The sequence below is a fragment of the Colletotrichum abscissum genome (assembly GCF_030869225.1).
Source record: "Colletotrichum abscissum strain IMI 504890 chromosome Unknown Scaffold_26.1, whole genome shotgun sequence".
NCBI classification, from domain to species: domain Eukaryota; kingdom Fungi; phylum Ascomycota; class Sordariomycetes; order Glomerellales; family Glomerellaceae; genus Colletotrichum; species Colletotrichum abscissum.
The window spans coordinates 592038-614578 of record NW_026850165.1 but is presented as its reverse complement, the minus strand read 5'-3'; the positions used below and the strand labels follow the sequence as shown (position 1 = coordinate 614578).

The window sequence follows — 22541 nt, the reverse complement described above, 5'->3', positions numbered from 1 at the left end:
AAGGAGTCTTCAGAAAGGATTGATAGGAAGTAAAAAGGGCAGACTGTGGAAGGGGAGTGCTTCTGCTCTGACTCTGCGAGTTTGAGGTGAGAATGCTGTTCATAATCGTTCTCGGGAAATGGGGAGAGATTCATGAACTGATATATAACAGAAATGCGGCAGTCTTAGTCGCAAGATAATCTGCGTTGAGTCCGACGGTTACATCTGATTGCCTACATGTAACGCCAACTCATTGAGTATGGGTTGGCTTGTATCCTCCATACAGGGCAACAAGCCTCCAGCATCTCTTCCTTGATGGCGCAGACAGCCAGACATTGGCATGATCGTCTGGAAGAGTTCAGCAGGTAGGTATCAAAATGATCGCCAAGGAGTAGGTCTAGTAGATGATTCGATAGTTAACGTTGATAGGAGTCAGATCTAACTTGACAGGTGATAGGTTTACCGCCTCGATTGTTACCCCAAGCCCCCATACAGACGGGCCCTTCCGCGTTAATGGTACTTGACTAGTCCACCTCTACTACCAACGTTCCAATGTGGTTGCCTGGGGCTTGTAACCGTCTCCAGAGCATGTCGATGTCACGAAGCAAGTAGGCCGTACGACCTAGACCCACCTCATGCTCTTGGAAGTCAACCCAAATTTGACTTAGTAATAAGCTTAACGCTTAGATCATCACAGACACGGCAGTTTAACGGGGGGAAGGCGTCTTGTTCTGGCGCAAACTCTATCTCAAGACTAAGAATGCCGTGCAGTCACATAGGGCTGGTTCGTAAGACGAGGACTGGTTCGGTAGCACCCAACATTGCGGCTCCAACAATGACGTGTCGTGACTGGTTATCAAAACGCATGGGGGTTGATCTTACGACTGGACTTGTTCCATTTGACCGATTTGACTAACGGGCCGTTCTAACTCGCTTCCGTCATGGCACACCGAGTTTAGTTCGGTGTGGACACGGAGAAGAACCCTCATCATGACCACTGAGATTCTTGGCTTCTTAGCAGTCAGTGGGATGGCGTGAGCGTGGACTTGGCTAGGCCTGGTCCCCTTGCAATGAACTCTGAGATAAAAGTCGTTCTAGCTTAAAGGGGCTAAACGTTTAAACAAAAGGTCACGCCCAACGGTGCTGGCCAATGCTGGCCAATAATTGAGCCACTATGTGGGGTGACAGGTATGTTGATGCGAGGACAATCTCGTGATATTCGACAACCTACGAGCGACTAGTTGCCTATTAGCTTGAATGGCCAAGGGGTGTAGGCTGGTGGCAGGGCAGAGTGCGGAGCAGGAAAACACGGCATGGACAAGAACGGCTCTGGCGCAGTTTAGTTACTTTCTCTGCCGGCTTTGACTACTTTGTGTTTGTGTGAGACATGGATGTTCAGCCGCGGAAGTTTCCTGCCTGCTTGGTATGTCGGCGCCGCCGAATTCAGAACCAATGACTAGCGGCTAGAACTTTTTCAAAAATGAGGCTTAAAGTCGAGCCAGCTGTCTTTCGCCGTTCTCGTTGCTACTAGGTATTAGTCTTTCCAGTACGTGTCCGATTCGTGTCTTTCTCGTCGTTGGCGTCGTGGCAAAATCGAACTTGTCACTTGAACTCGGGGCACTACCGAGACCGTGGACACGGGGTTACACGCTCCAACACAAACCTGGCCTCGAAGTACCCTGTGGAAGAAGACGCAATCATCATCAATGGTCAAAAAGTCCAGAAGCCACGCCGACTAGATGCGCTAGTACTGAACTCACAATCCTTACTTTCAATTCGACCCCAGAACCGCAGCTTGGAGCTTCCTTCTCCAACCTTAATGCCTGATCTCCTGTAGGCAACTGTGGCGTCTGCCATAAAGGAGGGCTTTTCAACGACCGCCCCCTGCGTAAGTCCTGCTAGCGGACGCGATGGGAGGGGCTTAGCTGTGGACTATGGCTTGTCCCGGGGAAACGCCAGCTTGCTTTTTCGAACAAATGGGTAAGCGTTGAAGATGCTGGGGATTGGAGACGGGAGAGGCTGAAGGCTCATGCGGGCGTGGGAATGATTCGCGCGCTCTTTCTTAGACGTTGATTACCGTGTTTTGTCGTAGTCTGTAAAACAGATGCCAGAGGCAACGGAGAACATACTCCGTAGAGAGGGAGGTGATGTTGGAAGGAGAGGATTAGAAATGAAAGGCCTCGAGGCTGAGAGAGAGAAGGCATCGACCTAACCCAGGAGAGAGGTGTGACAGCGAAGGGAAATACGTTACGTGTAGGTCAGAACTCAGGGGGGTGGATGGTGGTGATGATAGAACATGATCGTTTCCATTTACCCACAGGGACTGGCTGAGGCCCCCAAGAAACCTGAGAGAATATGCAAACTTCAAAGTACTCCTTTGAGAATTCAAAAGGCGTCAATTTGAATGCCAACCCAGCCTGCTTCAATGCTGTAGATATCTCCAAACTCCATGATGCAGGACGCTCGTCAAGATTTCGCCATTCTCTCGTTAATGCCTCGTGATAATCACCCAACCAGCCGGTCGCAACATGGATCACATCTACTCTCCATCCTAGCCATCCCAATGGCTCCCACCAAACCCAAATCTCAATGTCTGAAGGAGCAATTCTCCCGGGATTACTCCACTCAATCCTCCCCCAAGCTCTCTCTAACACAAGCCCGACACCGTCTCCGAAAGTCCTTATTCTTGCCCTCGCGCTCCTCGCGAAACATGCGTGCGGCCTCGACGTTGGCGGGCGACTCGTCGTTAGGTCCGTGGAAGAGGCTGATGGTGCTCAGCAGAATCGTCTCAGGGCTCTGAACGGGGCTCCACCGCTCCGAGGCCGCCTCGTAGCCGTACTGGTCCTCCTCGGGCGGGTGGAGGATGGAGATGCAGAGCCGGCCGTCCGGGTAGATGTTTGGGTGGAAGGGGATGGGCGTCTGGAAGGTGAGAGAGGGCGGCATAAGGGGGTAGTTTGCCGGGAAGGTGAGTCTGGCGCGGAAGTTGCCTCCTGTTTTTGGGGAGAGAAGTATGTCAGCCTATTGCGCGCGAGCAGGAGGTGAGGGTTGGAGGGGGAGGGGGCATAGCCAGCTTGGTAAGCTCGAAGGGCCGAATCTACTTTGAACAAGCAGCAGGCGGAAGGGAGAAAACATACCTCCATAATACTTGCAGTCGTCGCTGATCATGAGCATCACCTCCCACTCAAAGATGCTGTTGTCATTGACCAGACCGCACGAGATACCGGGGATGTCCTTTCCCGTTTGCATCTCCTTGAGCTGCCGGCCCAGCAGCGACGCCGCAGCTGCAGAGGACGATGCCATGGTGTCGCAAGGTCCTGATCTGTGTATCGTTGTAGCTGTCTGTGTATAGGTCCGTGTGTATGTGTCGGGCGGCAAGGAACGATCGACGGTGACACCAAAACCGAGTCTCGAGTTGTTTGCGCTTGGAGACGTCACGAACGAATAATTGAGGGAAAGCCGACAGTAGGGGCGCGTGGGGTAATGCTCGTTTAAATAATTCGATGCGGCTTCGACTGACGTAAATTGAAGAGAACAGAAGGCAGTCGTTCAGATGCCGGCTTTGTTGGCTCGAATTTTCGTCGTTTGCTCCAGTGCCTTGTTCGAGTGAGGTGGGAAAGGACTGGAAATATCCAGCGTGGAGAGGTTGCTGATGGCGGCAAACGGACCCGACCGCGGGCTGGTTGTCGAAATCGGAGCCAATGCGAAGGTGGGGTTACCCGAGCTGCAGGGGTTCGAGGTGCCGGTATCTGAGGGGCTTCGGTCAGCTATCTCACCGAGACAGACCGATAGAACTTCGGTGAAGGAACGTCAGTTTCGTGGTTGGGGACAGTGAAGACTTACCGTACCTAGAACCGAGGCACTGCTTCGAATCAATTCGCATATTCACACGTCCATGGTGACTATTCGAAGCTTGGGATCTTTCTTCCCATCGTGTTGCCAAACAAGGGTATCATTTCTCGCGTCCTGATCATCGTACAGCTCTCGGAATCACCCGCCTCTCGCGGCACAGCTTATTTCTTCTTCGTCCCTCCGAACCCCGTAATCCCCATCGCAGCCATCATATCATCCTCATCGTGCTCGCCCTCGATCCTCACATCATCTCCATACTCCGTCTTCACCTTCTCCGCTGCCTCTTTCTCGGCCCTCCTCCTCTCATCCGCCTCCTTCCTCTTCTTTCTCCTCTCCTCCGCCTCCTTAGCATTCTCCTCCTCCCGCAACGCAAGCCTATCCTGCAAACTCGTCGCCTTCTCCTTTTCCAGATCCAGCTTCCTCTGCCAATGCCACTCGATCCTCTCTCTCACCTCCTCCGCACTCGCCCTCTTGACCTCGGTCTTCTGCCCTGTGTTCGCCAAGTGCTGCGGCGTGTTCAAGTGCTCCACAAACTGCTTGTTATCCTTGAACGTGAGATCACACGGCTCGCAGTAGAATCCCGCGCCGCGGCCTCTCTTGCCCACGCCCGCGCCCGCGGGCACGAGCTGCGTCTTGCCGACCTGCGCGCTGAGGTCCAGGACGTTGCGCCGCGCCTGCGTGAGGGTCTCGTCTCCCGTCAGGGGCTTGTAGTATTTCTTGCCCGCGAGCTTAGCCTCGTACCGGGCTTTGGCTTCTTCTTTTTCTTTGGCCTCGCGGTCTTTGGCTTTGGCTGCGTATTCGTCTAGGTCGTAGGTCTTGCGGAAGTCGGTGTCGCCTGCAGGCGCGCCGTAGGCGCTTGCTTTCTTGTCGGCCATTGTTTGGGTTTCGTGGCTGGGTTCTCTGTGGAGGTAGGTACTTGGTGACGGTGCTCCTTTTCGGCAGCTTCGCGATCTGAAGAGGGGAGATACGTCGAAAAAGTCGAAGTCGGATTCGTTTGTAGGGCAGGACTCGCGACGAGCAATAGCGTGGTTGATGGTTACAGAGCTTGGCCAGACGCGTTCGATGATGAAATTTAAAGCCTGGGAAGACGAGCTGGGGTTGAGTGAGGCTGCAGGGGTTGGGGATCAGAATTGGGAGGGGCCAGGCGAGACAGGGTCCAGGGGGTGCGATGGTGGGGTTGTAGCGCTAAAAAAAAAAAGATACCTACCCCTCCATCCAATTCCCCCTCCAAGGTGTGGAAGAAAAAAGTTACGCCCAACTTCGACGAATTTTCATACTTATTGAACGACTGCCTGTGACCCGATATTCGAGCACGCGCCAATACTCCCCTCGGAAAGTTGCAGAAGAACAACCGCCAGAATGCTGTACCTCGTAGGACTAGGTCTCTCCGACGAGACCGACATCACAGTCAAGGGCCTCGAAGTCGTCAAGAAGGCCTCGCGAGTCTACCTTGAAGCCTACACGAGCATCCTTCTCGTCGACAAGGCCGTCTTGGTGCGCCTGGTCTTTTCAAACTATTCTCTTTCCCGATGACAGGTTTTGTCTAACACTTGCGTCAAACCATCTAGGAAGCCTACTACGGCCGCGAAATCGTAGTAGCAGACCGCGAAATGGTCGAATCCAACAGCGACGAGATCCTCCGCGACGCCCAGACCGAAGATGTAGCCTTCTGCGTCGTCGGCGATCCCTTTGGCGCGACAACGCACACCGACCTCGTCCTCCGCGCCCGCGAGCTCTCCATCCCCGTCGCCACCGTTCCCAACGCCTCCATCATGTCCGGCATCGGCGCCACCGGCTTGCAGCTCTACAACTTTGGCCAGACCGTCTCTATGGTCTTTTTCACCGACACCTGGAAGCCGGCCTCCTTTTACGACCGCATTAAGGAGAACCGCGATATCGGTCTGCACACGCTCGTCTTGCTCGACATCAAGGTCAAGGAGCAGAGCCTCGAGGATATGGCGAGGGGACGGAGGGTCTACCAGCCGCCGCGGTACATGACTGTCGGACAGTGCGCTGCGCAGATGCTCGAGATTGAAGAGGATAAGAAGGAGGGCGTGTATACGCCTGATAGCCTGGCTATTGGAGCGGCGCGCGTGGGAGGCAAGACTGAGAAGTATGTTGCTGGCACGCTGAAGGAGCTGTGCGATACGGATGAGATCCTGGGTGATCCGCTTCACAGCATGGTTCTCCTCGGCAGAAGGGCACACGAGCTGGAGCGCGACTACATTCGCGAGTTTGCGGTGAACACTGAGACGTTTGACAAGAGCTGGGCTGCGGACTATGGGAAGCAATAATCGTCATTCATATCCCGTGACTGGGCGGGGTTTTGCGGCTTATTCCGCCGATAACCTTCCTCTACTTTGTGCTATTATTACATGCCGCCGCCATTATTACAACTCTTACGCATCTTAGCTCAAGAGGAAGCTGAGCGGTACTGCTCGACCTCCTGGGAGGACACTTCTCTCAACTTATTGACCTTTGCCGGGCTGCCGGTCACAACACCCTCGGCCAGCTGGGCGACCTTGCCGATGAAGGTAGCGTTGCTGAGGGCATAGGTGATGCTGACGGTCTTGACGCGGATGATACCGATGCGGGGATCGTTCTCAGAGCCGTCGTGGGTGCCGTCACCGAGGTCACCGACCCACGCCTTGAGTGCAGGGCTGTAGTGCTTCTTTACCAGCGAACGGTCGGTAATGACGCTAGAGACACCAGAGACGGAGGCCCAGTCACCTGAGCTGTTGATGAAGGAGATGTTGATGTGGGGATCGCTGTCAATCTCATCCGTCTTGTTGGACTCGGTGTTGGTGTGGAACAGCAGATCAATTCCGCCGTTTTCCTGGGTAGATGTTAGAAAGAAAGAGCTCGTGAGAGGCGTCAGGGTAGAATACGAACCGTTGCGGCCAGAGCCATGGCGCGAGAGACGAGAGCGCCAGACTTTGCATCTCTGGTGGTCATCATGGCAAACTTGGTCTTGTCGGCGAAGCTGACAAAGGCCTCGACCTTATCCTTGACGGAGACATCGTTGTCCTGGTTGGCTGCCTTATAGGGATCGGCGGGCTTGCTGCCGGTGGAAGTGTTTGAGAAAGACATGATAAAAGGGGTTCTTGGGAGTTTGTTTGTGGTTTTGGGAGGATTGATTAGTCTTGAATGGGATTGAACGCGTCGATTGAGCTGAACAGTCCGAATGATGGATCGTGAGAAAAGTACAGGAGAAGACATTGAGTTGCAAGAGGGAGGTTCTTGTAGAGGGAGTATTTGAACCCCCTCCTACCTAGGGCGGCCCCTCAGGCGAGCTGACCTCATTGCTGTAGCTACGTGCAGCCAGGCACGACCGATTTCATCATCGAAAAAGCACGTTGGGAAAGGTCTCAAAAGGAATTACCTAAGGTAAGGTAGCTAGCTAGTGACTGAGCGACGGCCGAGTGACCACGGGTCGCAGTGTCGGTCGCGCGGAGGTTAGGGAGCTTGAGCTGCAGAGCAGCAAATGGGCGAGACATCATGACGTCAAGAGCAGAGGGGCAGATGGCGTTCGTTCCTGCCTACCATAGAAGGGGCCAGCCCGCAGTGGCACCACGGGCAAATGGGGTTCCATGAGGTAAGGTAGCAAGGTAGGTAGGTAGGCAGCTCCATGAAAGTCTCGATGAACGACGCGTTTTATGGGGTTAAATTCATCATTGATCGTCTTGTTTGCGTGGCCGGAGCTGGGTTGATGTTGATATCGGCACTGGGCGTGGAGTGCTCCATGGGAGCGAATCTGCTGCTGTGTGGCATTGCGTGCAGTGCACATGAACCATGGGAATTCCTACTTAACACATGAGCTCCTCGGTCGAGCTTCACTTACGAAGGTAGCCTGCCAGTGGGGAGCGTAGGTCTTCAATCAATAAATGCCCAGACAAGGTAGCGCAATCCGAGGTTCGATTTAGCCTTTCGATTGCGACTTGTGCCAGCGGCGTCAGCTGTTGCCGGTCTGTGTGGCATTTTTGTTCTCCATAGTCCAGTCGCGATGCAGATGCGAGAGGCACAGACAAAAAGGCTGAAGGCATTGACAGCCACGGAGAGACAGAGGAGAAACGATTAGTGGTTGCTCCGATTATCTGGGGTAAGAGTTTTGCGTGACTTGAAGGATCAGACTGAGGTGCTCTATCGGCAACTCCCACAATGCCGTGACTGACGAGCCCGATGCTGCCACCAAACAACGATCGTGATCGGGAAGCTACAACGGGGCATCCGTACTTGCCCTCGTGTCTCCTTTCCTGCCTTTGACACCTCTCTCCAGCCTTACATAATGCACCTTATGTCAAGGCAGGTAGGCGCACTCTGTTTACTTTCCTATCCACCTTATGTAAAGAACATTGCATGGTACCTCGTATGCAGCACTGTGAACTGCGGCTGCCCTTCGGTGTAAGTCCAGATCGGGATCGATCAATCCAAGACATACATTAGGTCAAGATGGAGAGCTAGACAGCCATGTTTGCGCATGTTAGGCGCTTGTTTTCTTCCTGGCGTGCTTCTGAATACCCAGGCGGTTTGGCACGTTGGTAGAGCATATCCAACTGCTGTTTGTCAAAGACAATTCCACCAAAGAAAAGAAGCGATTCTCATCTTTGATTGCTGAACGTCTGACCTTTAGTTTCCATACGGCTGCAATTGACTCCAAGCGCCCAGAGCAGATTCGGAAGCTACCTCAAGTACTTCGTACCCACCCCTGTATAGGTAGGTACCTTACGCTAGGTACCTCTTGCCCCTGCCCCTGCCGTCCCTGCTCATCACTGCTTCGTTTCTGTGGTTGCTTCCCTCATCTTCCCCCAAAAGCATCGTCATATCGTCCATCCAACTACCCATGGGAATCTTCAATCAATGCATCCAATCTGCGAGTAATCGCCGTCGGGCAGTCACAGAATGCCCCACTAAATCATGATACAGCCGGCCAATTGCCTCGTCCAGTGTCTCGTGTGTCGTGGCAGTTGCTGCGTGCGCTTCCCGTCCAGGAAAGATACAACAGTTCTCGTTCCGTTCAGCACTTTCCCCCGTCAAATGCAACAGTTCCTACCGTCGTTAAACACATTCGCCTACAGCAGGCGCGAGGATTGCAACCCCATCCCACCTCAAGCTCGCTACTCCGCAGCGAGGTGACTACCTAGATGCCAGGCGAATTAATAGTCTAAGACAAGTATCTCACATTAAATGATTCTTTCCCGAACTCAGCGCCTGCAGATTGATACCGGCAGTCAGTCTCGTGGTCTGAAGACAGAGGTACCTAGGAAAGAAGAAGGTGCGGTCTACAGCCTGCCTGCCTTCCAGCAAAGAAGCTCACGTCGGAGTTTCGGCGGACATCGGCACCGTCAAAGCTGAAGAGCCTGAGACGGCGCAACGTCGCTTGCCTGCCGAACGTGGGAGCAGGCACCTTCCTTACCTCACCGACCTCACCTACCACCTGAGTAAGGTAAGGTAGGCAACCACGACCATCCACCACAGCCAGACAGGCGGAAAGGGAAATAAGGACCAAAGAGGAAACAAACGTCGGCGATTCTTGCTGCCACTGGCCGCCGTCACCGTCACCCGCACTCCACCAGAAGGTCCGTCCAGTCCTCACCTGCCTCATCCCCGTCCCGTCCACTTTCCTTCCCTCGCCTACGCGCAGATCTGCCACCTCTCCCAGCGGCGTCGCTTCGCATTTACCCCTCGTCATCTCTCATCTCTGGAACCTTTTTTTTTTCCCTCGTGATTGCTCCCTTCAACATCAACCCTCCACCGCCCCTTCTTTTCCTTCCTTCATCTACGCCCAGAGTTCAATCCCCACTGATGAACCACGTCAGGTCCGCTTAGATTGATTTACTTCAGTCTGCCTTCACCCTCGCTGACCCTGAATCACAATAGAACAGGCGGGCCAGCAGACGGCGCGAAAAACCGACAAGCCAATTCCGACCCGACTCAGCTGCGAGCTCTTGTCACCTTTCTACGGATACGCTAGTGATTAACCTCTTCAACGACTCGATAGCCCGAACCGACCACGGCCAGGGCTCCCTCATTCGGGCATCGTCATCCGTCACTGCCGACTTGTTACCTACGACTCGGCCACTGAGGAATTTCTTCCTCTCTCATCTTACCGCCAATTTGTTCACCCGACCGACATCCGATTGTCGGCTTGGCTGACTTTTATTTCCACTCCATCATAACGTCAAGACGAACACCACATCTATCTCTTTTTTTTTTCCCCTTCAAACCTTCGTTTCACTTTTGATTCTTTCTCCAGTCGCGAGTCGCATCGCAAGGTCACTCGCTGTTCTCCGTACTCACTCCGACCAACTGTTGTACCCTGCGTCACCAACGTCAAGGTTCAACCTACCTAATCAGTGGCGTTGTCTCTTGGAGCCTTGAACAACGCTCTGGCCGGAACTTGCAAATTCAACCCCCATCCACTTCTCGTCCAGCAACAAAAAATTGCCGAACTCCAAATCGGCGGATCAAATTTTCGAGTCCCTCATCCGCGCCCGCATTCCACCTCGACAGACCGAGACCCATTCATACCTGCCACGAGGCCGAGGAACCCTCCTAATTCGCAACCTCGCCGGACTCTGCAGCCCAATCCATCGCCATGGCAAACCGAGAATTCGTTGGTCTATCTGTTTTCTGCTTTACTTTTGTTGCACGCTAATCCATAGTCAGGAGATCATGCCATGGGAGTGCCGTGATGTCGAGGATCAGGCCGAAGCCTACTACAATCAGCCTCTCAGGTCATCGAATCAGGCTCTCGCTGAGGAGAATGCGAAGCTGAAAAAACTGCTCCGAGAAAACGGCATCTCTTGGTCACCCGTATCCGCCAACTACCAGAACCTCCAAGCAGGTGCCAGGCGGAAACAAGACCCCTCTTCAAGAACTCGCTCCTTTCCGTACCTTCCAACAGAGGTCCTCCTGCGCATTCTCAAGTACTCGATGACCTCGAAGGACACGATTATCGACCCCTTGACGAAACTCACGCCGGACAACCTCACAGCACAGGAGAAAAGCCGCGGTAATCAAATCGCCATCCACTTCTTGGCGACATGCAAGGCGATGCACGACGAAGGCAGCCGTATGTTCTGGAGCCACAACACTTTCACTTTCACGAATGAACATGCCGTCAGAAACTTTGCCGAGCTGGACTTTGGATTCCGAAAGGACATCAAGCATGTCAACTTCCGCATCGTCGCCCAGTTTTATGACGACAAGAAGCGAAAGCACAAGCTTGAGCGATCCTACCACCCGTCTCTGAAGAGCGACATCACACTGCGGACGATTCCTCGCGTCAGTGAGCGAACCTATGCCCGTGGCGGCTTCCGCTGCTACACGTGGGCTCAAGTGACGGATTTCCTGCGTGCCCTCCGTCCTCCCTTCGATCCCAAGCATGACAAAACGCTAGTCCGTCCCAAGCTGCTTCCTGGCCTTGAGTCGCTTAGGATTGACTTGGTGAACTTTATCGACGACTTTCTGCCTATGCCTAGCAGCGACCTGCACGACGTGGCATCACACGAGCTCGGTTGTTCTCTGAATGAGTTGCAGGTCACCGGTCTTCCGATTGACGATGCTGGCAGCAAGGCCACCGCAGAGCTTACTGGGCTTCTGCGCGACGAGGGCCTCTTTCTTGCTGGCTTGCCCTCGTTTGTTCAAGTCAAAAACTCCCTGAAGCCTCTGCCGGGCATCTCGAGCTGCGCGCGTGTTGTTCGGGCCTGGAAGACAATAAAGGCAAAGCGGGAAGACGACGGTGATTCCGACTCTGACCCTGGAAATGAAACTGATGAAGGCCACTATCATCCTAAGGAGCCCATCATGCCTCCTGCGCCCCGTGAGACAGGCCATCCCAAGTCCGCGCCTAGCCGTCGGGACTTGACGATCTGGAAGAGGGTGCCCAAGAGCCGCGACGGGGATGGTGATGACCGCCAGTGGACCGAGTTCTGCCGCAGCAGTGGCTACCCCATGGAGGACATTGAGGATATGATGGGCGACGATGACGAGCTTGGCATCTGCCCGTGTTGTGGCGAACCGCACCCTAGTCTCTTGGACCTCCTCGAGACGGACAACGAGGAGGATATTCAAGAGGACTAAAGTACACGTTCGACTCAGTTGAGTAGGCGGCATTTGGTGGCGTTATTTGGAATGAGGGGCTCGAGCATGTCTAATGATGGAGAGCAACATGGCGAGGCACCGTTACACATGGTATTCGGGATATGAACAGGGATCATGATTCATCGGATGGAAAAGCTCACGGAGTTACTTTGCACAGGTCACGAGATTATGATACCACATTTTGCTCAGGGCACATAGATACCATGGTTAGCCATTAATAAGGCGTATGAGGCCAGCCTCTGTCTCAGACAGAAAGTCTGGCAAAATCAAATTCTTCTCTACTTGTGCTTCCCTACCTAAGCACCTCCGCCGTCCCCGATTCTGCGCTTGAAGGTGACGTTCCTCCAACGTAACTGGGTCCCTACCCCTGCTCTCAAACTTCAAAGGTTAGTTCCCATGTTTCTCCGGTAGAGACCAAACCTGCTCTAAACTCAGCACACTCGATGCCTCTTACAGAAGTCTGTTAAGTTGAAGCACTTTGCGACGCAACTCTGTCTCCACGTTAGCAAGTCGACCTACCTTGGTTCCGATATCAGTCTGGAGACTTGAAAAGACCTCGCGGAGTTTATATACGTCCCATCCTGAGTTGGCCCTGGACTGCCGGGAGGGCGTGATGTCTTCGTTGCACATTGCTGCCCGACGTCGACGATAGTCATCGCTGTTCCACCCACGTCTGGAAAACGAAGAGTAACTCGTCCAAGAGTCTGGGTACCGTCCTCCATTCCTCTTGCGCTCCGCGTCGTCGAGGATGCGGTCCACGTCGTACTTTTCTCTCTGCACCTCGACGATAGTATGGTCGAGGATATTCATGTCCTGGTGGGATCGTGTGATCATGGCGGCTAGTTTATACGGGTCCCACGTTGCGTCGATCTCGGCATGGGAGACGCGGAGGGGGTTCGTCACGGAGTCGAGGGTGGGTGGGTTCTGGTAGGGGTTGGGGAGGAGGTAGTGGGCGTCCCAGTCTGTTGCGAGTTCGGGGGAGGTTAGGGTCGGCATGCAGGATTCGTAGTCTGGGCGGGCGCGGAGGAGGTCGAGGGCTTCGAGGTTGGGAGCGTGGATGGGACCGGAGGTTGAGGTGTAGGCTGTTACGCCTCGAGGGGGGTAGGTTATGGATGGGGATGGGGAGGACATAGTTGAGCTTGGAGGCTGTGGGAATGGAATGGGTGGAGGTGTCTAGAGAGGATATTAGTTATGTGCTGGGGGTGAGTCACTTACCTTGTCTGAATGGTTAGTCGTAGACTGCAGTGAGCAGTGTGAGTTGACGACTTTGATGAGTCCAAACTAGTCTAAGACGGCGGAATGTAGATCGATAGATATAAGATCGTACTCTCGTGACTTGCTTTAAGAAGGGCTCTCGATTTGCCGCTTTTGAATTCATTGTTGTTTTTCCGTTCACACGCCCTGACGCTCTTAGCTCCTTTCAACCACTATCTCAAAGATCATTGTTGTTGGATACTCGGAGACAATGAGCGACAATATGCTTTACCAAAGACCCAGACCCTTGAAATGATGGAATATGAAAGCTCTATTGTTCAAGTTGCAAACAGCTCGTATTTGAGCACTGCGTTAACGTACCACAAAAGGAATGAATTACTGGTCTTTGAGGCTGAATATTGTCAACCAAGTGTAAATGGATTCCATAATTCTAGACTAAAGTTCAAGTTGTACTATTTACTTACTTCGAGTCTTGATCAGGCAGAGTTGAGAAACTCCTCGTTCCGTGGATGCTAGGTGCTTTGACTGGGAATACCTTGATTGAACGCGACATGGGGGTTGTAACTTCATGCTAGACGCGACCTTTGCGCCAAGTTCTAGTCTCGCAACCGTGAAAGCGTTCTCTTAACCTTATCGCCATGTCCGGATAGCAACTCCCAAGACAGGACGTTGACGTCGACCCATCCCCGGCACCAATCATCCGGTTTAGGCAAGGCCAGCGAACGCTGCTATCCGTAGCGTTCGTGTTGACGAAAGCCAGACCCGCCCGAAGCCCCTAGGTTCATAGACGTAATTAACCTTAATAGCGCAGCCATTCTATTTTGCAACCAACTAGCGCCCTAGTTGCAAGGGTCTAGGTGGGGGTTTCTTGCTGACGATGGAAATGGTATCCGCAATTGGATTGAACTCGTTCTTTGGGAATGGAGACCAGAGAGCCGGGCTCAACTCAGCGCTCAGGCATCGAACCATTCATGTGCTTTTTCATTGATGCTCGGTGATGTCCACATTCAGGTAAGTGCTTGAGTCTTTGGTAATTGCTGTTGATCGACCTGCCGCTTCCCGACGCTTGACTCACGATCCGCAGTGTACTTGCCCGAGTTTTCGACTTTTGCCCATAAGGATTACGTACTTATCACATATTTAGCAAAGAAGTCTGAAAAGCAACTCCTTCAACAGCCTGATAACAGGTTGCATATTCTTTCCAATTATACATGTGTACTCCGTGCTCCTCTCGACGCTTAATGGTCGAAGAGTTCCGAGTGCAACTTTGCGCCCACGTGTGACATCGGGGAAGATCCACCACATCCCGCAGCTCGCCTCCATTGGGGTTGGATGCGCAGCATTCAAGTGCCGCGCTGAAAGCCATAAATTCTTAAACTATCCCGGTATGCCGCATAGGTCTCCGAGCCAGGGGGCGGCTGTACCAAGACCTAAGCGACCTTGACAGATGCAACTTCACTAGGAGCAAACTTGCAAAGCGATGGCGTCCCCCGGGTAAGGTATGTGACGAACAAGGGGGGAAAGGAGGATTTATGTGATTCTGTGTTGAAGAGTCTAGCGTGGAGTTACAAGTCTAGGTATGGACATTGTCGGTATTAGCGAAGGGCCCCGGACGACGCTAGGCCAGGGGAGGGCGCAAGGAGTCAAGGCTCAGAAAGCGAGGCGAATGGGAAAGCCACCTCAAGTCGGGATGTGGATGTGCGGGCTATTGCGTTCCTAGCATCGTGGGTTTCTCTACTGGTTCTTTGGGCAGGTCTCAACGATATGTCTAGTCTTTTTCTTGTCTTTCAGTCCACCCTTCCGAGTCAGCACAGTCAGGTGTCCACTCTATAGCCCGGGGGAAGCGAGATCAGGGGAGGAGGGGGGAACAATAACGCCCCAGTGCGAGTCATTGCCCTTTCGAGCGAGAATCGTAGGCGCGTTTTCCCATGCGTTGAAACTCAATGTGACCTTATCCCTGTTTGCATTGCTTGTTGCAAGAGCGAGCGAAAGAGAGAAAGCGATAGAGTGGGTTAAGCAAAGTGAAGCGAGGAGCAGTATCTCGAGTTTAAACATGGCCTGTATTCCTCTTTTCCTCTGCCCCTCCCAATCTCTCGGAATTCTTCTGTTTCTTTTCGTTTTCTCTTCCCACCCCCGGCACGGTGCACTCCGCCAAAGTCACCAGGAAAAGCCTCTCAGGCCAAACCGACGCGATCGCACCCTTTCGGCATCCCGAACGACGACGGAGAGAATTCTCCCCACATGCAGTACACCAAGATGCCTATTGTGCCTCAGGCTTCGGCGTATCTTATTGCCAACTCGGTGGTGGCTTTCGTGACAGTGTTGGTGGTTGCGCTTCGGGTCGTCTCTCGTGTGCTGGCGGGGTCTAGGCTGGGCTGGGATGACTACTTTACGTTGTTGGCTGTTCCTCAGGGGATTGCTTTGTTGGTGATACAAGGACTTTGTGAGCAACCTACAAAACTGTGCCGTGGAGGCTCAAAGATGGGTTGTCTGGAGAATATGTTGCTAAAACTTGGCTACAGGGACGTCTGCCGGTCTTGGATATGAGCTTTCGCAGGTCGAGGCGAACTGGACGTTTTTGGATTCTGTGAGTTTCCCTATCAACTCGATCTCATAACTCGCTGTGAGATTATGGGGCCTACTCGGATGTGATCGGTTGCTAATCATGACGGCAAATCGAAGCTCTTCCTCCCTTCCGATACCATCTTTGGCTTCGTCAGCCTAACGACGAAGCTCAGCGTTCTCTTCTTCTACCTCCGCGTCTTCACGAGCCCGCCTATGCGCTTGGCGACCAAAATGACCTTCCTCATCGTCATTCTCTGGGGCATCGGTAACATCCTTCAGACTCTGCTGGTCTGCCACATCACCAACGGCAGATGGCACGCGACGAATAAGGACATTTGCCGCGAGCACGAGGCAAGCATCCTCTCGACAGGGCTGTTCAACTGCATCACCAACACTGTCATCATGTTGGTCCCGCTTTACACGATTTGGAGCTTAAAGAAGGTCAGCGTGTCGACGCGGTGGGGGCTGAGTGGTGTGTTCTTGTTGAATCTCATGTGAGTTGTGGTTCCCCTCCATCAACAGCGGCGGATCGATAAAGCGTTGTCTTGAATGAACGAGCGTCGTTGTCTAACATTTTCCGATCTAGTGCCATCATCGCCTCCATCGTCAGGCTCCGCATCATGATCGATGTCTACAGTTTAGAACAAGTCGTCCGCAACATGCCCGTCGCGACCTTCCTTACGGTCCTTGAAACGAACCTCACCATCCTCTGCAACTCCCTGCCGATGCTGCTCCCGCTCTGGGCTTTTTGGAAGCACCGCCGCTTCGAGACGGACGAGTACGTGTCGCGACTGGGCGGCAATAGCCAATCGTGCAAACACGAGCACCTGGTGGAGGACTTGACGAACGGAATTCCGCTCGAGACGATGTACGGCAAGAATGATGTGCACTTTACGACGACGGTGATCGGGAGGGGGGAGTTGAGGAGGCGGTCGAATGGGACGGACGAGGATGATATCTCGGAGACGGAGTCGACGCAGAGGCTGCCCCGGAATGCGCAGGCGATAACGATCGAGACGAAGTGGTCTATTGTGGAAGAGACGACCAAGGACGGTGGAAGGGCTTAAGTCATATTCCCTTTGTGTCGCTTTTTGTAAAAATATGAAATGATAATGAAATATTCCCCTATGAGCAGTGACAAGAGGTTCAACATAGCGACGGGCAGCAAGCAATCGTGATGGAGACGAAGTAAGTGGGCAGAGGGCTAATCTAGATTCTCTCGAAACATTTGCAGACAATCATGTCAACATGATTAGGAATGACCGATTGAAGTCAAAGCTATTGCTACCCTACGTTCTCTAACGTTCCATCTCTCTTCTGGAAGCTCTTTCAGATGAACGGAGAACCTGCGATTGTCGAGGGCTAGTGCAGGGATCTTCCTAGGACCTGATCTAGGATGTCATCAGTTCTTTCGAGATCGCCGACGATCTTCGGGAGTACAGACGCTGATTTATTCGCTAAAGTTTTCCCAAAAGCTTCACTTGCCGAAACAAGGTCTGTGCTAGACTGTGTTCCCCCTGATATCGCGGTATACGACCTACATTGGCACGTCCTATATCGCACGCCATAGACTGAGGCTCATGATAATGAGGCCAGCGGTGCTATTCAAGCCCAGGCACGCTACCGTGGGATCGGTGCCAGTGCACACAGCCTTTCCTGTGCCGCCATTCACATTACAGGGGCTTTCTCCTTACGTTCCTCAAGCTAGGATAACTTAAATTTGGTGCCGTCATAGCCGTTTACTGAGTCAAAGTAGTCGATGCGGTCCGATCTTTGCGGGGACCGTAGATCTCTATCTAAACTGAGTCTGTCATTTGCAAGACACACGACTTGTTCAGTCCGAAAAAGCTTGTTGGGTCGCGTCGACAAAGCTTGAGGCTTTGGAGGCGACGAGTGCCACCGTTCGCAAGGCCGACTAGATTCGGGTAGTCTCGAGCATTATGTTCCTGAGAGCTATGCCGCTTAAACTGTCTGCAAGGATGCACTAAAAAACTGGACGCGAAAACAGAAGATTGACGTTGGCAGAAAAGTATAAAGTGGAAGAAAGGAATGGTAATATTGGGGGCGATGAATGTTTACAGTTCACCATATTGTGAGCGGCTGCCCACCGGCTCATTTCACCGGACAAGATCTAGCATCGATCATTGCCGGGAGATTATCCAGGATAATGGATTTGACTTTTCTCTCATGGATCATGCCATCCACATTCAGCAATTGGAGGAACTCAAGTCTGGATTGGGAACGTCTGCCTGGACGACACTACTTAGACATGAAGATTAATCGGCTTTGTACTAGTTACTGCAAAACAAATATGTACACGAATAGTTCAGAAGCCTTGTACAAATGTACCTCTACTTCTTCGGGTCTGCGGCTAATCAGTAGACGGGCATCTTGAAGGCATCGAAAGTGTACATCCAGCTGTCAATAGAAGCCTGGTCGTAAACACAATCGAAGGAAGCCCCATCGTTAGACCACAAAGGCCGCATGGGCCAGCGGCAGAGCGTGTCGATGCCAACACCCGTGTTGTTCAACGTCGCCGGGGCAGCATCCTTCTCAACCCACTCGATCACAGTCTGCAGCGTCGTCTGAGGCCATCCGCCACCAGGCTGGTTCGAGTTGGCACCGCAGTGGGCGCCGCCAGGAACAAGGTACAGCCTGTAAAACTCGTCCATGGCTGCACCGCTCTCGTTGAAGCCCTGACCCGGGAACATGATGCTCCGCACAGACTCGTAATAGTGGACCGACGAGGCGGCGGGGATGGAATCGTCCTGCTCGCCGTGGATGTGCAGGATCTTGCCACCAGCGGACTGGATTCCGCTGAGGTCCGGGTGCGTCGTCTGCAGCGAGTCGGCGTACTTGTTCATGCCGTAGAGCATCCAGTCACGAAGAGTATCGGCGGTAACGTTAGCCAGGGTACCGAGGTCGCTGGTGTCGCGGAGCTGGAGGTATCGGGCAACCCATTCGCCGCCGAGGCCGGAGATGCTCAGGCCCCAGGTCTGCGTTGCCTCGTCAAAGGAGGCCGTCGCGTCGGAAAATGCTGAACCGGGTTGGTAGTTAAGGTAGACGCGCTTGCCCGTGGAGTCGTGGAGGCCGTCGTAGTAGTCCTTGACCAAAGTCGCGGCCTCGGTGGTGACGGTACCGTTCTGTGCCGGGCTTGCCGGGGTAGGGAAGCCGGGGCCGGTGCTAGCGGCTTTGGCGGGACAGGAGTAGGCTTGTCCGATGGTGGTGTTGAAGTCGAATGTGTTCTTGCAGAGGTCGGAGCGGGCGATGACGCCGTCGGTCTTGCCATCGAGGGGATCGCAGGCGGCGATGGTCATGTTGAGGATCTTTTCGAGTTCGCAGCTAGGAGGGAAGTAGTTTCGGGTTTGCTCCATGACGTTGGCCGTCAAATGGTTGACCTGCTGCTGTCCATCTTAGGCGATTGTCAGTACCATAGGAAAAACAGACAACGTTGGAATTGTTACTTACATCTGAAAGCAGGCGCACCAATGGCAAGACCGTCAAACTGGTCTGCGAACCGCTGTGCCTGACTCCACCCCTCACGGCCTCCCTCCGAGCAGCCTTGGTAGTAAGAGTAGATCTTCTGGTCGGCGGCAACACTGTAGAACTTCTTGGTGAACTCCTTGCCCAGCGTAGCCAGCTCATTGTGTGCCTGGTACCCAAACATATAGACGGACTGCCAGTTGACAGTACCATTTGCCGCGAGGAAGACAGCGTCCCACTGCGTGTTGAAGTCCCCAAAGCCACCATCTGTGATGCCAGACACGGCGCCCACGATGATACCCGTGGGGATATACTGGCTTCCAGAGTTGATGGCCAGGCCACCACCGCCAGTCGAGACATAGCGGTTTTGGAAGGTGTCGGGAGAGGGCACCCAGTATGTTACGTGAACCTTGTCGCCGGTGAGGCCGTCGTGGGAGTAGGCGAAGGTGACGTTGCAGTACTCGATGGTGGCAGAGGGATACCACTCGGAGGAGACGGAGGCGTTGCTGACCACCGAGGTCACGACGGAGGACGCGTCGATGGTGATGCCGGGGATGAAGCCGCTCGCGGGGAGAGCTTCTTGCGCGTGGGCAGTCGTACAGACGTCGGCGAGGGTTGCGGCGTTGACGAAAGCCGGAGCGACTGCGGCCGCGAGGGCCCAAATAGGGGAAGGCATGTTGACGAACGTTCTGGGTGAGTAACGATTTCTCTCTCTTTTATCCACAACGAGAGACAGAACTGGGAATGCCCGTGACTTCGACTACATGTCGGGTATCGTATGGGGAAATGTTCTTCATGATATATGACCATTGTTTGTTAGATGGGCCCCTTTTGTCCCCTCTGCCATACGGAAAAGCCGAGCTTCCCTTCCATCTGCCCGGACCTGCCATAGTGGTTCGCTCCTGGAATCTCGTCAGTTTGAGCGTCTGTCGAAACAACAGTACGACGTTGGACTCGTGCAAAGGACGAAAAGGCCGCTCTGATAGGGGGGCGCTGGCCGGAGTACCGTGGAGCAAAAGCGAGCCGGCGATCGCCCGGCTTTTATTCCTCTCGGTCTTGCCCCACAGTGGAGCAAGACCGGAGGCGTGGAGGAGGGTGATGTGAACGTGTGGCACGGCTCAAGTGCCGCTTTAGCGGCGTTCGGATCACCCCCATCGCCACTCTGGGACTGGAGCTACGGCACCAGCCTCTCGGCAGCTAGGCCATGGTGGACGATGACATTGCTGAAGCTAGAAGGTCTCACGAGGGTGATCATGGGTGTTTCTAAAGGGGAGGTGGTATCCTTCCAGTTCTTTGATTCATCATCAGGAGGGTGAAGCCCACGCAAGCCTGATCTCCGAGCGAGGCAGTTTTGGCTCGGCCGAAATCTCGGCGTGTTTCACGCGTAAGTTGATTCGTACGCTACTCATGCTCACAAACACAAGCACAGAATCTGGGGTTTCTCTTAGGCGAACGCCGAAAACTGCCTAAAACCTAGAATCAACCTCACAAACACGTTTCTGGTGGATCGTTGACCGATCTTCGCATATGGAGACGCTGTCAAATAAACTCAGATCTGGCTATGGAGCTGTCCCGGGGGCATGTGGGATGCCGAAGGTGGATGCTACTCAGATCCAACGCGGGACACGCATGCAAGTCTAAAAGTTCCTTGTTCATGTTTATTCCTTCGGGCCAGTAAATGCAAGCTTGCCAAGAAGGGCAAAGGGGAATCTCATTCGTTATCGTTGTAGTGCTACATAGACTTTGCACACCTCATACATGGTACATTTTGCGATACCATTCCCGATATCTGATCCGTGATGTACTCTTGCCTGGAACTGACCGTTCCCTCGGCGTCTCTCCTCAAAAATGACACATTTCTCCGGTACGTGGTTGTTCCATCCTCATTCTTGATCACGTACAACTCGTGATCTATTGGTGCGGCAAACATCCTGTTCTCTTCAGGAGGGAAGGAGAACTTCGCGAGCGCGACTGGATCCTTTTCAATCGTGCCGTCGATCAAAGATATCCCATGTTCGACCTCGATGCTTCGCCGGCCGATCCTGTACAAGGTGCCAACGTCCGTAAAGCCTTCTTTCGGCGCGGCGAGCTCAACCATAAACTCCAACGCTTCCAGCCTCAATTTCAGGTCTCGACATTTGTTGGATACGAAAGACATTGGTGATAGGAAACCGCTCTCGAATGTGAAGCTGGCGTGCGGACGGTCGTCGGGATACGACTTCCTCAGATGTGACGCTCGCCTTGCCAGCTCTATCGTTCTGCGGAAACCCTCGACATGCTTGTCGAATCTTGTCTCCTTCTTGCCACCAATCGTATCTATCTGTATCTTGGCCATCTCAAATCTCATCAACATGCTGCAAATCGCGACCTTTGCCGCCGATTCTGTCTGGGGTAACGAGTCGTCAAACTCGGTGAGCTTTTCATGGAACTGGCCTAACCGCGTCTCGAGATCCTGCCGATCGAAGGCTGTTGGTTCGCCAGATACAAATCGGATGGCGTGGATCATCAAGTCGTCGATCGCGCTCTGTGCTTCCCCCAGACTCTCGATCTTGTCTGGTATCGGAACTTCGAATCCTAACAGACCCGGTACCGCAGCGTCTGCGGACGGTTTTATTCCTAGAAAGAACGAGGCAAAGCTCAGTCGCCGGAATATCGGCATCAGATAGTCGTGCGCCCACGAAGAGCAGCCCACCCGGTTGAGGATCATGATACCGTGCTTGCAGTGCCGGAGCGCGGCCTCGACGTCGCCCTGGAGGTACTCGATGCAGATGAAGAGGATACACACCAGCAACACGAGCTGCTCATCCTGCGCGGATTTGATCCTCTGGATAGCCGCGCTGTAGTGACTCAACGCGAAATCGTTTCCGGGCTTCTGTCTCGTGACACGGGCGCCGTCGTGGAAATCCTCGTACAGAGAGCTGATGGCCAGGACGGCATGACGCACGGCGGGCTCAAAGTGGCTGAACTGTACAACTAGGTGCGTCCAAAAGTACGTGTCCATCGGACCCGACAAGACGGGCCCGACCATGTGAGAAAAGAACTGGAAGGCTCTGCCCTCACGCTGGTCGTGAGCGGTTAGCTGCTGAGGCCGATACCACGATAGGCCGTGTTCGAGCGTCGGCTCGTAGCCGGCGCACTGCCGGCCACTCGATGTGCATCGCATGCATTTGGGCTTGGTCTCGTCGCACTTGACCTTTCGAGCTCTAGTTGGTTATCATCCCAGAGTCAGCCAAGGCCTCCCAAGCAAGATTTTCTCCTTTTCGCCATTTGAGGAATAATGAAAGATAAAGGTTCGGAAGGATCTGATTCCAGCAAGCCACTGAGGGGAAAAGGCAAAACCCACTTGC

At 53.6% G+C, this 22541-nt stretch overlaps 9 protein-coding genes across 9 annotated transcripts; 3 read left to right on the top strand and 6 right to left on the bottom strand.

The window, feature by feature from the left end:
• Window positions 1–2604: 2604 nt before the first annotated feature.
• CABS01_10397 (ubiquitin-conjugating enzyme) lies at window positions 2605–3279 on the bottom strand (the record flags this gene model as incomplete). Its single annotated transcript, XM_060543753.1, has 2 exons — window positions 2605–2969; window positions 3114–3279. 2 exons carry the CDS (start codon window positions 3277–3279, stop codon window positions 2605–2607), a joined length of 531 nt encoding a protein of 176 aa, XP_060399435.1.
• A 710-nt stretch (window positions 3280–3989) lies between these two features.
• On the bottom strand, window positions 3990–4703 carry CABS01_10396 (uncharacterized protein; the record flags this gene model as incomplete). The annotated part of the gene is made up of 1 exon (XM_060543752.1): window positions 3990–4703. The coding sequence occupies one exon, from the start codon at window positions 4701–4703 to the stop codon at window positions 3990–3992; it is 714 nt and encodes a 237-aa protein (XP_060399434.1).
• A 484-nt stretch (window positions 4704–5187) lies between these two features.
• On the top strand, window positions 5188–6122 carry CABS01_10395 (diphthine synthase; the record flags this gene model as incomplete). The annotated part of the gene is made up of 2 exons (XM_060543751.1): window positions 5188–5322; window positions 5397–6122. The coding sequence occupies 2 exons, from the start codon at window positions 5188–5190 to the stop codon at window positions 6120–6122; spliced, it is 861 nt and encodes a 286-aa protein (XP_060399433.1).
• Window positions 6123–6241: 119 nt separating this feature from the next.
• On the bottom strand, window positions 6242–6918 carry CABS01_10394 (pyridoxamine 5'-phosphate oxidase; the record flags this gene model as incomplete). Its single annotated transcript, XM_060543750.1, has 2 exons — window positions 6242–6664; window positions 6721–6918. 2 exons carry the CDS (start codon window positions 6916–6918, stop codon window positions 6242–6244), a joined length of 621 nt encoding a protein of 206 aa, XP_060399432.1.
• A 3582-nt stretch (window positions 6919–10500) lies between these two features.
• Window positions 10501–11910, top strand: CABS01_10393 (uncharacterized protein; the record flags this gene model as incomplete). Its single annotated transcript, XM_060543749.1, has 1 exon — window positions 10501–11910. The coding sequence occupies one exon, from the start codon at window positions 10501–10503 to the stop codon at window positions 11908–11910; it is 1410 nt and encodes a 469-aa protein (XP_060399431.1).
• A 471-nt stretch (window positions 11911–12381) lies between these two features.
• CABS01_10392 (uncharacterized protein) lies at window positions 12382–13062 on the bottom strand (the record flags this gene model as incomplete). The annotated part of the gene is made up of 1 exon (XM_060543748.1): window positions 12382–13062. One exon carries the CDS (start codon window positions 13060–13062, stop codon window positions 12382–12384), a length of 681 nt encoding a protein of 226 aa, XP_060399430.1.
• Window positions 13063–15387: 2325 nt separating this feature from the next.
• CABS01_10391 (uncharacterized protein) lies at window positions 15388–16778 on the top strand (the record flags this gene model as incomplete). The annotated part of the gene is made up of 4 exons (XM_060543747.1): window positions 15388–15589; window positions 15669–15733; window positions 15829–16205; window positions 16298–16778. 4 exons carry the CDS (start codon window positions 15388–15390, stop codon window positions 16776–16778), a joined length of 1125 nt encoding a protein of 374 aa, XP_060399429.1.
• Window positions 16779–18086: 1308 nt separating this feature from the next.
• On the bottom strand, window positions 18087–19870 carry CABS01_10390 (tannase; the record flags this gene model as incomplete). The annotated part of the gene is made up of 2 exons (XM_060543746.1): window positions 18087–19123; window positions 19180–19870. The coding sequence occupies 2 exons, from the start codon at window positions 19868–19870 to the stop codon at window positions 18087–18089; spliced, it is 1728 nt and encodes a 575-aa protein (XP_060399428.1).
• Window positions 19871–20926: 1056 nt separating this feature from the next.
• CABS01_10389 (uncharacterized protein) lies at window positions 20927–22357 on the bottom strand (the record flags this gene model as incomplete). Its single annotated transcript, XM_060543745.1, has 1 exon — window positions 20927–22357. The coding sequence occupies one exon, from the start codon at window positions 22355–22357 to the stop codon at window positions 20927–20929; it is 1431 nt and encodes a 476-aa protein (XP_060399427.1).
• Between the last annotated feature and the right edge of the window lie 184 nt (window positions 22358–22541).